The sequence below is a fragment of the Acomys russatus genome, chromosome 22 (assembly GCF_903995435.1).
Source record: "Acomys russatus chromosome 22, mAcoRus1.1, whole genome shotgun sequence".
Taxonomy (NCBI): Eukaryota; Metazoa; Chordata; class Mammalia; order Rodentia; family Muridae; genus Acomys; species Acomys russatus.
In genome coordinates this window covers 13233946-13249533 of record NC_067158.1, presented here as the reverse complement: position 1 = coordinate 13249533, position 15588 = coordinate 13233946, and the positions used below count along the sequence as shown (strand labels likewise).

The 15588-nt window shown below is 50.1% G+C and overlaps 1 protein-coding gene across 1 annotated transcript in view; it reads right to left on the bottom strand.

Moving 5' to 3' along the window:
• Window positions 1-2095: 2095 nt before the first annotated feature.
• Window positions 2096-15588, bottom strand: part of Adcy1 (adenylate cyclase 1) — a 110162-nt gene continuing 96669 nt past the window's right edge. The window contains exons 15-20 of the mRNA XM_051164937.1: window positions 13406-13522; window positions 12287-12433; window positions 11765-11863; window positions 7891-8005; window positions 4996-5120; window positions 2096-2736 (exon numbers count right to left, since the gene is read on the bottom strand). Coding sequence (XP_051020894.1) covers window positions 2434-2736; window positions 4996-5120; window positions 7891-8005; window positions 11765-11863; window positions 12287-12433; window positions 13406-13522 — 906 coding nt within the window. The 3' untranslated portion in view covers window positions 2096-2433. The remainder of the gene's footprint in view (window positions 2737-4995; window positions 5121-7890; window positions 8006-11764; window positions 11864-12286; window positions 12434-13405; window positions 13523-15588) is intronic.

Below are 15588 nucleotides of genomic sequence, written 5' to 3'. Positions count from 1 at the left end.
CTCACTCCTCTGTCTGAAACCTGGACAGCTCAGGGAGGCAGTAGCTCTGAGAGCCCAGAAGCCACTCGGAGGAACCCCAGACTATGAGAGAGGTTCCCCCTGCAACCCTGCCACAATGGCCTAGAAGACCAGGAACAACACCACAGCCCAAAGAGCCGGGGCCACAATGCATTCACTTGCTGGGTGCTCCTGCCTGAGCTGACTGCTTCAAATCTGGTTAAAACACACAGACAGTGAAAAAGTCCTAGTGAAAAAGAGACCCATGAGGAAAAGCCACTTGTCCCAAGAATAGAAAAACATGGGAGCCGGCAGGAGGCAGGAACCATAAAGAGCAAGTACTTGTGTGCCCTAGCCAGGTTCTGGCTCAGATGACTCCACCCCCTTCTCAAAGCCCCCCCCCCACCCCCCCCCCAACACACTGAAGCTTTGCTGTAAATGTGATCTCTGATGGTCTCTGGGACTCTTCCCCTGCCCTCAGCTCTACTGGGGGGCAGTGTCCTCCCCAACACCGTTACCCTAAATACCAAGCCACAGGAACCAGACATGACCACCCGAGGAGGAAGAAGCTACCTGTTCTCCAATCCTGAAGGCTGCAGTGGAGTGCTGAGGTCACTCTGGCCCTGGCTTTGGGTTCTAGCCAGAGTAGGGTAACATAAAGGCAGCAAATGATGGCCATGCCACCCTGCCTGATATCATCAGGAAGGCAACAAAACAGGATGGGCATAGGTCAGAGTTCGTCTCTACAAGGTGCCAGCGGGTACCACTACCACGAACCAGCCCAGCCCACAAGAGTGTGCGATCTTCACAGCTGCCCTGCCCCAACCCTAGGGCACCTGCAGCGCAGTCTACAGTCTCAGGTCCTCCGGAGACTTCACATCCAGCCTCCAGCTCTCCCTTGCTCGAAACTTTCTTCCTACCCACACGTGACTCAGCTGAGTCTCCCAAGGAGAGGTGCTGGCTGACCTATAAAAAATACCCAGGTCCCAACATGGCCACACACTTGAAACAGAGCTGAGTCGGGGAACCAGGAACACCATACATGCACCCTGCCAGGAGAGGCTAGGCCTTGCTCCGCCTTATGCTAAGAAGACTGGACCCTAGGACTGGAGAAAGCCCTTAGCAAGTCATGAGAAGATGGGCCTCCACAGCCAGGAGCAGGCAGAGCATATACCCAGCTGCCCTGTGTCAAGCTGCGCCCCTTGTTGTGAGTGAGACTGATTATCTGAAGCAGCCTGGTTTCATCCAGCTATTTCTGGCCAGTTGCTTCCTACCAGCGCTTCCAGAATCCCATCCCCACATGCATAATTTTCATCTCAGGTGCAGTCACGGGGGAGGGGGGGCAGCACACAAGTGGGAGGCCTAGGTGTCTGTCAGCAGGATCACTCTTTTCCTTTCACGTTGGAGCAGGGACTCCGCACCCAGACTCAGGAACGCTCACTCCACCAACTCTGAAACCCCCCAAGAGGAGGAGGAGGTCTGGTTATTCCCCCAAAATGATGTCTTCCAGCAAGGAAAGTGCTTGTGGGCATAGCGGCTCAATCACCCTTAGCATACATGAAGGCTTGATTCTTGTTAAACTTACAGTGTCCAAGACACCACAGAGAAGGCGAGGCAGCACACAGCCCTCTTCTCTGAACGTGCAGTGACGTGATGGCACAGGAAGAGGAGGGCCCACGGTCACGGTGGTCAGGAACCAACAGGCAGGCAGGGTTGGAAGAGAACACACAGGCCAAGAGGACAGATGTAGGGCGATGGGATCTCCTGAGGCTCTCAGAAGACCTGCCTCTCTCTGGCTTGTTACCAAAAAAGCCTGCTCTTGAGGAAAGCCAGCAACCTCACTCCTCATGCAGTAGGAGGTGGCTTTTCAGTTCTTCCTCTACTGTCCTGACCAGGCCTCTGACCAGCTCTTTGCTGTGCCCATGGTATGAACAGCTCAACTGTCGTGGCCCTGCCCAGCGGGGCCAATCTCCCAGTCTGGCATTCATACTTGAAGCTGCTTCCCAGGGTTGGAGCCACCCATAAGCCAGGGCCTACCAGGGCTGGAGTTACCCCTAAGCCAGGGCTACCAGGGCTGGAGTTACCCCTAAGCCAGGGCCTACCAGGGCTAGAGCCACTCACAAGCCAGGTTGACTCGAGGCCCAGTCATGCTGGACTTCTCCCGCCAGCTGAACCCTCATAGCTTTCGCTACGACCGTGGATGATATTCCCAAGGTCCCACCACCAATGCCAACACTAGCCATGTATGACCAGGTCACTAGGAAGACACATAGCTCTGTATGCCCCAAGGGGTGGCTTGGGCACATCTCCCATCAGCCTCAGGCCACGTCTAGACACTGCTTGCTCTTCTAGCTGGTCCTGGCTAGAGCCATGGTGGCATGTGTCACCCTAGAGCATCCTCGCCTTGCATGCATCTTCAGTGGTCCATGGCTTCCACTAGGCTTCCTTCCCTGCTGCTGTGGGTGGCAGGTACTGGCTAGTGGGGGCTGGGGGAAGCCCTGGTCTGATCGGGGGTCCAGCTGCAGGACACAGTGGGGGCCGTCTGGCCTGGCCTCCACCTCTCCCGTAAGGACACATCCTTCGCTCCAAGCGGAGGGACCTGCTGTGGGAACTGTTTCCATCAGTCCTGCCTTCTAGAAAGTACGTTAGCATCTCTCCCTTGCCCTTGACGCTGACTTTGCCTCGGCAAACAAACTGGTATGAGCATCTCTTCAGCAACCGGTGGACTTCCTCAGTTACCTGCCAGTGAAAAGAAGCCAGCGTGAGTGACTCTTGGTCATGGACAATGAGGGGGTTTTCTGGAGGGTAGGGAGCTCCCTAGTGTACCTTCTACCCTGTACCTCGCTTCCCTTCCTGGCTGCCCAACCCTGGCAGTACTCCATATCTGGGCAAGAGAGGTCAACTGGAGCTAGAGACCCAGCAGGGCTTGAGTAAGCCACTGTAGCTGCTTTGTGCACTAGTCGGGGGGGGGGGGCGGGCTGTGTGGGACTAGCTCCAATGTTAAAGATAGAGAGGCAAGCTTTCTGCCTCCAGGCTCCAGATACCTCAGCAAAGGTAGAGTCTTGTGTTTGTACCCCACCACTGGGATTGGCACCCTTAGTTACTGGGGTAACTTAGTAACTTAGTTACTGGGGTAGATGTGGGCCGTTGGTAGGGTTCATAAGCACATAGAAGACAAAGAAAGCTAGGAGAAAATGGCCACCTCTTAGCTCCTTTGTCTCAGGCTTCAGGCCAGTATCCTAGCTCCAAGAATCTCTGCCTGCTTAAACCAGAGAAAAAATAAAGTGTGAACTATCCTGATCCTTGGTATAGTCCTGAGCCATCACGGAAGGGCTCTGTACCTCCTGGTCTCCTGGCTTCATCTCTCCCCCCATTTTAGGTTCAAACAATGAAGTTGTCTCCGGCTGCCTTCTTGTGCTCTGCAGGGCTGGGGCGGGTGGTCCTCCACATGGAATTGAGCACTCGTGCAAGTGGTCTCAGAGGTAGGGCTGCTCTATCAAATCCTAGAAAATGTGTGTTTAGGACAAAGAATTCCGAGCTTCTTGTCTCATCCACCTGGCCAGACCTCTATGCAAATGCTTTAATGCTCACAGCCTGGGTCTGTGGGCTAAATAAACCCTTTGTCCACTGAGTTGCTTTTGCGGGACATTTTACTATAGCAATGAAACCCCGGGTGGAGGGGGACGGCCTCCCTTGGGCATGACCAGTCTGGGGAAGGCTGTAGGAGAGTCTAAGCATGTTCTCCAGGGTGACAACATACTACATGTGCTAGACAGGAGAGCAGTGCTGGCTCCACCATGATGGGGCTATGCTCAGTGCATGGAGTTGCATGCACTGGTGAAGACGGGTGCATTTTGTGTATAGTCTACCACAAAAAAAAAAAAAAAAAAAAAAAAAAAAAAATCTGGAAAGAAAAAAACATTAAAGAAATGTCATCAATGCAAAACTGCAGAGCTGGTGAGGGACTAGAACTCGGTGCTGGAATTAGCTACTGGGACACACGCCAGTACCTCAGAGTGGAATGTGGAGCCCTCATGGTGAGCTGAAGGATCAATGTCCAGCGAGACACGACTCTATACTAAAGATGACGTCAGAAAGCACTCTCTGTGGCAGTGGCCGAGCCACATAGGGGACCTCTCAAGTGTCCTGTGTTCACTGCTCTGTTCCTACAGGTCCCGAAATCTGGGACAACGCACCGGAATAATAAGGGTGCCTCCAAAACCCTGGACGCTGCAGTTCTCTGGTGGGCAGCAGGAAGCCAGGGCACCCTTGACAAGCTCCATTGGACCCACAGAGCTACATCCAAATGGCAAGTCTCATAAAATTGGATGATCCCCCCCCATGCTGATGAAGCCCAGAAGCCATCTTCCAGTGACCCCCTAGAAGGTATCATAGGCACCAAGTCTTGTCCTGTGGGAAGCTCCTCAGCAGCAGTGGGCGTGTCTACCATCCTGTTCTTCAAAGAAGAGCATCATTTCCTTCCTATGATCCTAGGGCAGCTCTGTGGTGACCACGGCTTCTTGTTGATGTCTGTTTGTCACTTCTGAGAAAGGCTCTCACTATTTCTAGCCCTGGCTGTCCTGGAAATCACTCTTATAGACCAGGCTGGTCTCGAACTCACAGCAATCCACCTGCCTCTGCCTCCCGAGTAGCTCACAGACCTGGGATTAAAGGCATGCGCCACCAAGCCCAGATGTGACCTGGGTTTTGAAACAAGGGCAAACACTGAGAAGCAAGGTTGTCACGCCACTTAGTGACCCCTGACTCACTGTGGTCCTCAAGATTATATCTGCTCAGTCAAGAGTGGCCCCAGCGATGCATGAAAAAGTCAAATACCAAAGCAATCTGCCAGACTTAGCAGTGTTGACCAGGTCCCCAGAAGACACCAATATACTCAGCTTAATCTGTCCTACCATTTATTGGCCACAGACCCAAAGCCTCAATTTCCTCACCTGGTGAATGGGGACCTGTGTCTTTGGGATTTTCTAGGTGATTTACCTGGATTCTTCCCTGGACCCCAGTGCTGTCCATCCGACTGGCCACATTGACTGTGTTTCCCCAGATGTCGTACTGGGGCCTGCGAGCACCGATCACTCCAGCCACCACAGGGCCAACGTTGATGCCTGAAAAACAACCACAGCAAGGCCTGAAGGCAACTGGAAAAGTGTGACTGGGCAACCAGTTGTTTCTGGTGAAAAGGGATGCACTTCAGACTCTTGGTTTGAGGGCCACATAGAGCCAGGCTCCATTCTCAAGGAACCCCTAAGCTAAAACAGGTGGTGGCAATCTAAGCCAGTACAGGGTCCCCAGGTAGGCGGTGGGCAGCCCCCTCAGCATTGCCCACTACACCTGCAGCAACACTGGGCACCACAGCAATTACTTATCCTAAGCAAAAGCCCCAGGCCTGTGAATGCAGGAGAAACTCATACTCAGGTGACTGTTATTAATAAACTTGCTTAGAAGGTAAGCATTGTACTAACCAGGCTTCTTAAAAACTGTGGGAAGGGCATTTTTGTGCCATAATTGAAGTTTAGGGTTACTGAGAAAGTCTCTGAGGTTGGTTCACCAAGATTGACCTCTAATTAGGGTCCCATAACAAAAAGAGACAAGCCAGGCTTCAAATCAGCCATCCGGCTCATCCTCACATCAAAGAACTTGCCTCTCAGAGCAGCCCAAAGGCACAGATCACAATCACCACAAAGCCTTGGTCTGCCATAATATCCCCCTGTGCTCTTGACAGAAAAAAGCAAAATTCTGCCAAGTGGGCAGGACGACCCAGAGTAGCTATTTGAAAAGGACGCTGCTGTACTCAGGAAATTCTTCCGGCAATAGCTTTGCTCTATAAATCTCCCATTTGCCCACGTGGGACTTGCTATCTCCTGTCTCCCTCTATTTAAATTGTTCAAAGTATAACCTGGGGCAGGGCTCTGGAAGAGATTTAAGGATGACAGCATAGATGGAATACTTAAGCCTCAGGTCTATGTTAGCTGGGAAAAATCTATTCATCGGTGGCTCCTCTTTGGCCATTAGCCAATGGCTGGACACATGTTACCATTAAAGCAATTCCTCCCCTTATTTTCCCTGAGTGTCTGGAGTGCATTCTCACTAGGGAACATATTTCTGCATCACTGTCATGTTGTCCCTTGTGCAGGGTCCTACTCTGGGGCTACCAGATGTCTTCCTCTTCAGCCTTTTATGTCCGCAGTGTAACTCACTTCTCTGACCCCCTGAAACAGTAGTAACTTCTTAGCCTTTTCACTATTAGCACGGAATCAGCTACACTGCTTGGGGTGTGGGTCCTGGTACCAGGAACAAATTCAGATGCCCAGAAGGGAGGACACACAGGCCCCCCTCCTTCCACAGGTCAGGGTGCAGTTAGTCTCAAGGACCTGCACAGCTCCACAGCATCCCATATGCTGCAGGTACATGTCTGAGGCACTGTGTGTGAGAACTTTGGCAAAGTGCTCACCTTCTTTCCCTGAAAATGCTGTGTGCCATCCTGGCTAGACCTGGCCTTAGTGGGGCATCTGGTGCCTTCTCAGGACTGCCTCCAGGTAGCTGGCCCCTGCAAACAGGGCTGCTTGCTCTGTGTTGATGCCACTTTCTGCCTGTCTACCTGGTCATGTAAAGCAAGGTTTCTAAACCTCCTTTGAAGTCACTGGCATTAGACACAAGCCTGGAGGCTCATGGGTGAGTCAGGGAGAATGCTTGAGGGCCACTTATCGAACAGGTGATAGGATCCTGGCCACCTGTATGCAGGTGGGGGAACCTGAGCAGGGGCTGGCCTGCTGGGAAGGACAGCCACAAGGGAAACCTCCTCCAGTCTCACTTTGGGACCAGCACAGGGACCAGGGGCCAGAGAGGTGGAATCTCAGAGATATCCTGGCTGGTCACGTTAGCATAGATGAGAGCTAGAGACACAGGAGGAGACTGGCTACTAGGAAAAGAGGCCAGGGCTGCTCTGCCCTGCTCTCAGGGGACACCAAGTGGAAACAGCTTGCTTCTAAGGACACTGACACACCACCTGTTGTGAAGCCATTCACCTCCCATCATCCTTGCACCCGAGCACAATCAAGGGCCATTTTGAGGCTTTTGGACATGCACATTGTAAAGTGGTCATAAGCCTCCTGTCATCTGTTTCCTGAACAAGACAGAAAGATAGGCGATGTGGGATACAAAGAGACAGGGAGGGAAACTTGGCAATTATCTCACTGGATTCTAGAGGTGTTTGTGTTTTTCTGACAGTCTACATGTCAGGTGAAAGCTGAGTTCTTTTCTTTTTTCTTTTGCTGCTTTTTCAAGACAGGGTTTCTCCATGTAGCCCTGTCTATCCTAGACTCACTTTGTAGGTTGGCCTCGAACTCATAGCAATCTATCTGCCTCTGCCTCCCTGAGTAATGGGATTAAAGGCATGAAAGCTGAATTTCTAATAAGAGTTTTTGTAAACACAAGAAAGAGACCTGGTATCAAACTGCTTCCCCTCTCAAGTCACAGCTGAGGAAGGAGCTGCCTGGGCCCAGCTACTAGACTCCCTCTGAAACCGCTTTCCAAAGGGACCTGCATGCCTCAAGGCGGGGGGGGGGGGGGGGGGGGGGGGGGGGGGGGGGGGGAAGGGGGCAGGCGACAGGACGGAGAAGCCTGTGCCCAGGTGACCAAGGATGCAGACATGCCTCTGGATGACCACAGCAGTGAGTAAAGAGGTCTACAGTGTCTCCTGAGCACCATAAGGAATCCTTACTCCTAAGTCCCTTTCCGCAGCATGGCACCCTTAGAGACAACGCTGTCGCCTGTCGCCGTGCGCTCCTGACTAGCGTGACCCCCCTCTTGTGAGACCACGGGCCTGCACTGACCATGCTCCTGTGAGTGACAGGGATGGCTTCAAGAGTCACTCACCGACTCGGAGAACAAAGTCGTTGTAGGACTGGTAGTTAATTTCATCTAGGACGTCAAACATATCGATGGCGAAGTCGGCCAGTGTGCTCAGGTGAGAAGAGATGGATTTCTTAGCCTGGGTGTGAGAAGAGAGGGAGTGGTGAGTGTCTGGAGTGACAGAGCAGGAGGACCAGGAAGGATGTGAGTGAGGGACCACCTGGGCAGGTCCTAGGACTGGGATTTAATTGCTACACAACACAGCGGCCCCAGAAATAGTAGATGCTCTTGGTTTCTGACTGGGGACACATTGGGTCTCTTATTCTACAGGTAGAAACCAGAGGTGTCGGGGAACAGCCCCAGGACCTAGGGCATCAGGTGCCCCGACACCTACTTGGACAACACTGCCAATACATGGTGCGAATAAGCCAAACAAGATCTAGGGGCACATGTCAGGGAGGGTTACCAGCTCCCTTCCTGGAGACTAACAATGCGTCTGTGTGGAAGTGACCGGAGGATGAAGTCCTTTCATTTGTAAAACAGTGATGGCCAGGAACAATATTGGACAGGCTTTATTTTTTTTTTTTTTTTTGAAGAGCTTTAATTTATATGCAACTGCACAGATGATACAGGGTCTCTATGTAGTGACCTCCTCCGCATACAACTGGCTACCCCCAAATTCTTGCATCCCAGTGGCACATTTGTTACAGCCGGCGAGCCAATAGTGGCATATAGTTACCAACCCACAGCTGGAGTTAACATTCGAGCTCACTCTCGGCATTGCATAGTCTCTAGGTTTGATGACTGTGCAACGTCACGCATCCACTGGGGCCGCGTCGCACAACAGTTTCCCTGCCCTAAAAGTCCTCCTTGCTTTGCCAAGCCAGTCTTCCATCTACCCCATATCCAGAAGCCACTAATTCTGTCTCTGTAGTTTTGTCTTTTTCAGACAGTACCATTTTTAAGGTCATGCTGTGTCTTTGCTGCCTGTACACTTCTATTTTATGACAGTAGTATTTAACCTTATGGACATCTCAGAATGTCTTTATCCATTAGCCTAGTAAAGAGGCTTTTGTTTGCTTCCAGGTTTTGAGTGACTATGGGTAACGCCGCCGTGACTATTTATGTACAGGTGTCTGTGTGGATACAAGTCTGCACCTCACTTTGGTAAGGACCAAGGGCTTTAATTGTTGGGGTGCATGGGCAATGGAAATGGTCTGACCGGCTTTGTGAGAAGCCGCCAAACTGTCTCCACAGCGACTAGAGCATTTTGCATTCCCACCAGTAAAGAACAAGAATTCCTGCTGTCGCACAGACCTCCCAGTACTCAGTGGTATCAGTGTTCCGGATTCCATTTGAACACGTCAGTGTAGTTCTATGCCAATACTTCAGTCTCCTCCCTAATAAATTAAAACATGGGGGAGGGGTGGCTTTCCATGTGTTTCCTTGCCTCTGTGGATCGTCACTGGTGAGATAGCTATCCAGATTGCCCACCTCTTAACTAGGTTGGCATTTTTCTGATTGTTTTAATCTTACACGGGTTTTTGTTTTTTTTTTTTTTTTTTGGTCTATTTTTAATTTGAAGTCCTTTACCATATATAGATACCCTCCCAGCCTATGGACTGACTGTTCACTCTCAGCAATGTTGCTTACATAGTAGGGCTTTTATTTAATGAATCTTCTCTTTCAGGGACCAGGCTTTTGGTGTTACATCTAAAAAGAGCCATCCCAGACTCAAGAGCATCTGATTTTTCTCCCACGCTACTGCCCAGAAGTGCTTAGATTTTTATTTTACATGTAGGTTACTCACTTGACTCGAATTAGTCTCATGCAAATCAGAATATCTTTATCTTGGCTTTGTTTTTACATGTGGATATGCCATTATTATATTGAAAAATAGGGATCAGCTGGGCATCGTGGCACACACCTTGAATCCCAGCACTCAGGGAGGCAGAGGCAGGTGGATTATTGTGAGTTTGAGACCAGCCTGGTCTACAAAGCAAGTCCAGGACAGCCAAAGGCTATACAGAGAAACCCCATCTCAAAAAAAAAGAAAGAAAGAAAGAAAAGAAAAAAAAAAGAAAAAAGAAAGAAAGAAAGAAAGAAAGAAATAGAGATCAGCTGGGCGTGGTTATGGGGTCACAGTCTGGGCACTCTGTCCCGCCCCTTTGGTCAGTTTGACATGTCCCCCAGCACACGACACTGCCATGGTGACTGCCTTAGCTTTCTGTAGCTCTCCATTATTTTCTGGGCTTTTCTGGGCCCTTTGTTTTACAGTGTAAATTTAGGTTGAGTTTGTCAAGGTCACGCGATATCCTGATACTATTTTAACGGAGAACGGATTAACTTCACACATTAGATTTATAATCACTGACATCGTGACAGCCGCCACCCTTCCCATGGAGTGACATGGAACGCTTTTCCTTTTATAGACCTTGTCTATACCATGCTATGTTTATACCAAGTATTATATTTTGGTGCTAAGGTAAATGGTATTATGTTTGTAATTTCAAACACCCAGTGCCCATTGCTACCACACAGGAAAGGGTTGCTTCTTACACACGAACCCTGTATCCTGCAGCCTTCCTGTACTCATCCATGAGTTCACTGGTCACAAGAGTGGCACTCACCCATGCCCCGCCCATCACTGGTTGTCATGCCATCTGCAGACAAAGACAGTTTTCTTTCTTCCTCCAAAACCCGTATCTGCCCTATCTCCTTTTGTTGTCAGCTAGGCCTTCTAGAACACTGTTAAATGTTAGTGGTGAGAGAGTGGGGTATGGCAGTTCACGCCAACAATCCCGGAAGTCAGGAGACGGAAGAAGTAACGGGGCTCTTCCAAGTAGGGCTACACGGTTGTTCCAGTCCTGACTAGACTACTTAGCAAAATCCTGACTTTAATAATTAGTGATCTAGGGGGAGGGGAATAGGGTGAAAGTGGGAGGGAGGGAGAAATGGGAGGATACAAGCGATGGGATAACAACTGAGTTGTAATCTGAATAAATTAATTAAATAAAAATTAAAAATAATAATTAGTGATCACACTACTGTCAGTGCTGGTGAGAAGGGGTGTTCTTGTAGTATTCTTTATCTTAAGCTGGGGAGTTTTTCTCCATTGGCTAAAATGTTAAGCCATAGGTAGGGCTTATATGTGTTCTTTGTTGAATTAAAAGTTTCTTTTTTTCAGAGGTTAATAATTTTTACTCAAAAGTGGGCATTGATTCAAATGGATTTTTACATCGATTTTTAGGATCATATGTTGATAGGGTGGACTTCACAAATTCATTTTGGAATGTTAAACCAGTCTTATACACCGGGAATAAATCTTGCGTGGCCCTTGTTAGAATTCATTTTACTTACCATTTGGTTCTAGCTGCTCACATTTGGTGGTTTTCCTTTCTCTGACATCTTTGTCTAGCTTTGGTACGAGAGTGTGACCTAAGATGAGCCAGGAAGCTTTCCCTCTGCCTCTCTCTTCCGGTAGAGGATGGAGGTGACGGGCATCATTCAGTCCTTAAATACTTGGCAAAATGGGCCTGCTGACTCCTGCTCTAGGAGGCTTATTGAAGAATCAATCCCTCTCGCAGCTGCAAACCCACTCCATTTTCACAGGTCCACTTTGAGGGGAAGTGTTCAGCCTTCCAAGGCTGAGAGCAAAGGGAGGTAGTTTGGAGGCTGGGGTGGGGGGAGGGGCGGCAGGGGGAGACTTGAGGCTGAGGGCTTTTCCAAGCCTGGGTATCGGGATGGAACCAATCAATGGCAAGATGGCCTATCATCTTCTTCACTGACCCAACATGGAGAAACCAAACCCAGTATGGGGACACCAGCCCAGGGTCCCGGATCCATCTGCAACAGAGCTAGACCCAGGCCTGAGCCATGTGGCCTGGGACCGACTTACCCTGGTTCCTGCTGTGGGCGCCAGCCCCACTGCGGCCATATAGGTACTCCCAATGGTCTTGATCTTCTCCAGGTCCTTGTAAAAGTCCTTGTCCATGAGCTTTGTTTAAAAACAACAACAACAACAACAAAACTATAAAATGCCACAAAGCACTGCAGAGCTGTCATACAGCCACCATCCACTAGGGGGCAAAAGAGGAGGTGGCCATCAAATTGTGCACATCAGCTCCTCTGGTGTGTTGGGTGTGGCACTACATATGAAAGAAAGAAGCATCCAGGAAGTGCAGCATAGGACGTGTCCCTGTCTCTGAAGCTAAGCTCATAGTCCCTGGAGAGAAGAGGATCTCCAGTGGAGGGGCACTGGTTGGGGAAGGGCCTAAAGTGTCCCCCCCTGGCCACCTGCAATAGAAGCTGCCCAGCTCTGGTCCCTATCTCAGTCAAGATACTCTGTCTTAACTATCACCGCTGAAGGGTCATCCTTGCTACCCCGTTGAGTAGATGCTATACACAGATGAGGCCTCACCTCATCAAAGTCAGCAATGATCTCATTGAGAAGCCGCAGACACTCAACCCCCATGTTGTTGCCGTCCAGCTCAATGTAGAAGTCATTGAAGTTGGGGATGGAGGCGAACATGACGCCCACCTGGGAGTAGGACTGGTAATAGAGGTCCTGCAAAGGCAGAAGGGGTCAGCCTCACCACGCCATGCCAGGTATGGCCAGCCAACAGGAGCAGCTTTTGGAAGCAGGGACGAGCCAGGCCATAGGGACCCAGTTGGTTCTACAGGTAAGGTGGACACACTGCAGTCTCCAGGTTATATGTGTGTTGGGGGCACTGCATGGGCAAATACTGAGTGGTCAACTTTGCCCTTGAGTCACCAAGGTGAGGGAATAGCAGGGAAGGGAGATCGTAGGAAAGCTACACATTTCGTGGCTCTAAAAGCTCAGCTGAGTGCACAGAAACAGCAGCAGCTGCTTCTGGCAGGAGCGGGTTAGGGCTCAACCTCCAGCCTTTGTTCCTGCCCCGTAGGATTTTAGAAACCAACCTGGATTTCTTTATTTGGAGCTTGGCCCTTGTAAGCAGCTCCCCTTTCGCTGTGCTGGTGGCCACAGCAACCGCAACAGGCATGGCTGTGAGGGGCTCTGCCCGAACATTCCCCACACAGAGGAGGGAAAGAATCCCCACATGTTTCAAGCAGACAACAACAGACGGCTATACACACAAATATGTCCCCCAAAATTAGGGAAGCTATATGAAATGATCCAAACTTGAAAAAGCATCTCCCCCGTCTGCATCTAGTTTGTGAAAGCCCACTTCCCTCCCCTCCCCCACTTCTTGCGTGTTACGCACACACTACACGCCAGCCTGCAAAGGGGAAAGGAAGTGAAGGCAACGTGCACCTGTCAACCCAAGTTCCCCCAGAGTTTCCTGGTAGCCCAGAATGTATCCAATCCCTGGGCACTGGTAGGGAGGCCAGGCATGGATCTGAACAACTAAACCAGGGGTTTTCTGAAGGTCCAAGAGGCCCCTGAGTTGCAGGAGAAGCAGCGGGGTACAGCGTGGGAGCATGCTGAGCTGGCACTCCAGACGTGGACCAGGAAGCCCTGCCACCTGCCAGGTCCAGGGAAGCCTTTCACACTCACCATGTTCCGAGGATTGGACATGAGGAAGTGCTGTGCGACGTGGGCGGGCAGGAGGTTGAAGAGGATCCTCTTGTTGTCCAGTTTTACCCTCTCCATGTCATCCCGCTCTTCTTCTGCCTGGGGGTGGGGGGGTCATAGGTCATAGGTCATGAATCCCAGCCCCGTGTGCTGCCCTCACCCTCCTACCATGACACCTTGATATAGGAAAAATTGGGAGTAATACATTGACGTGATAAAGAATTTACAAGTAAGCCTGCTTAGGTGACATTAAGTGGCACAAAGTGGACTTCTGCTGAAGGAGCTCTGCCTCTACTTTACCTGGAAGATAAGCAGCACCCTAGCCAGGCTTGTTAGGGACTATAGGATGGACCGTGCGCTTCTAATAGAACGGAACTTCAAGCTGGCTGTGGATATGTTCCTGTGAGGATTTAGTTCAGTGAGATGGGCCCAATTAGGTCCTATTTCCATATCAAAGATCATGCCTCTATCCTGGTCCTCTCACCAAGAAGAGCATAATTCTGCCAGGAAGATGACCCAGGGTAACAACTACTGAGGAAAGAAGAATATTGGCCCACGTTAAAAGTGACGGCGACCGGACTAGAAGCTTTCTCTCTCTGTTTAGTTGCACCAAGCCTAACTTTACATGTGGAATGTTGGATCCTATGACCTAGATAAAGCTGCTAAAAGTTTCTGTTCGTGACTGGTTTCTCTTTCGGCGTTAGCCAGAACAGAGTAGATGCTATTAAAGGGCTTGTTTCTTATCCCCTGAGTGGCTAAAGGAAATTCTCACGGTGGTGGCGAGGGGATGGGGGGGGGGGCGGGGTAGGGGGCAGCCTGATGCTCCAACCTCACTGATCATCCATGCAGGGCTCTAGGTGCACGGATGGTCCACACGAATCCTCTTCATCTTTGACACCGGACACAAGGACAAGAGCCTTAACGCAGGGTCGAAGGAGTCACCACCTCCCATTATTGAAACTTTCGGTGCTTGACAAGGGATCCCCATTTCCAGGGTCTAATCCACAGATACAATTCCTATCCCTTGAACCTATATGTTCTTGGGAGCCTATATGTCTGTCCCATACTGCGCCAGCCCCAGGCAGGCCTCTAGTGTGCCTTGCCCAGAAGGCACAGCACCTAGGGGGGCAAATACCTCCTCGGGACACCATATTACACCACCACCATCCCAGCACTTCTGTTCCCTCTACAAGAACTCCATCCTACCCACTGGCTATAAGAACTGGGCTGGGCTGTAAGAATAGGAGCTCATCCTGGGGAGCACATATTCTTTGAACCAGGAGCAGGGAAAGAAGTCTAAGGACTCAACAGGGGGATTGCAGGAGCAACCAGTCATAGCCTGCTTACCATGAACTATGGCCCTACAGAGCTAAGAGTGTCAGAGAGGGCACTGGGCCCAGAGTGATGTTTAAAAAAAAGCCAAGACCAACAAATTAGCGTGCAGCACTAGAAAGTGGGCAGACTGCAGTGTATGCAAACACAGAAAGACACCTGTGGGCCCCAGCCTCCAGGCCAAGCCAGAGGAGACACTGGCCACCACTACCCAGCCAGGCTGGAGCCTTATCAGCAAACAGTGGCAATTCTGAAGGGGGCTCGGGGTCCATGATCTCTACTGGAAAGAAAAACAACATAAGGGAAGTGAGCATGCATCTGACTCTGCCACTGTCAGAGTGGCTCTCTGGCAGCTAGTTTCCATGGAGTGAGTCTGTAACTAGCTTTGGGTCTCTGTCACAGGTCAGTGGCCCTTGACTTCCGGCCTTGGTCTTTTCATCCCCCATTCCTGTCAATATAACATTGTAAACACCCTCCTCTCTGTGAGAAATGTATCACTAATTATATTTAACATGCTGGGGCTGGAGAAATGGCTCAGCCGCTAAAGGCTAGGCTCACAACCAAAAATATTTAACATGCTGTGTACCAGTACACCCGAAAGGAAAACTTTTAAAGGGTAGAATTAAAAGGGACATATATATTTACAATAATAGGTTGGCTGTATTAGTGACACAATAGTATTTATCCTCTCTAAAATAATTATTGTTGCTATCAATAATACTTTAATAAAAACAACATAATTGATTTTTTTTTTGTTTAAATTTTAAGAATGCATGACTTCTCGAGTGGATGCCTTTAGGGAGATGGGATAGTAAAATACAGGTAAAATGAAA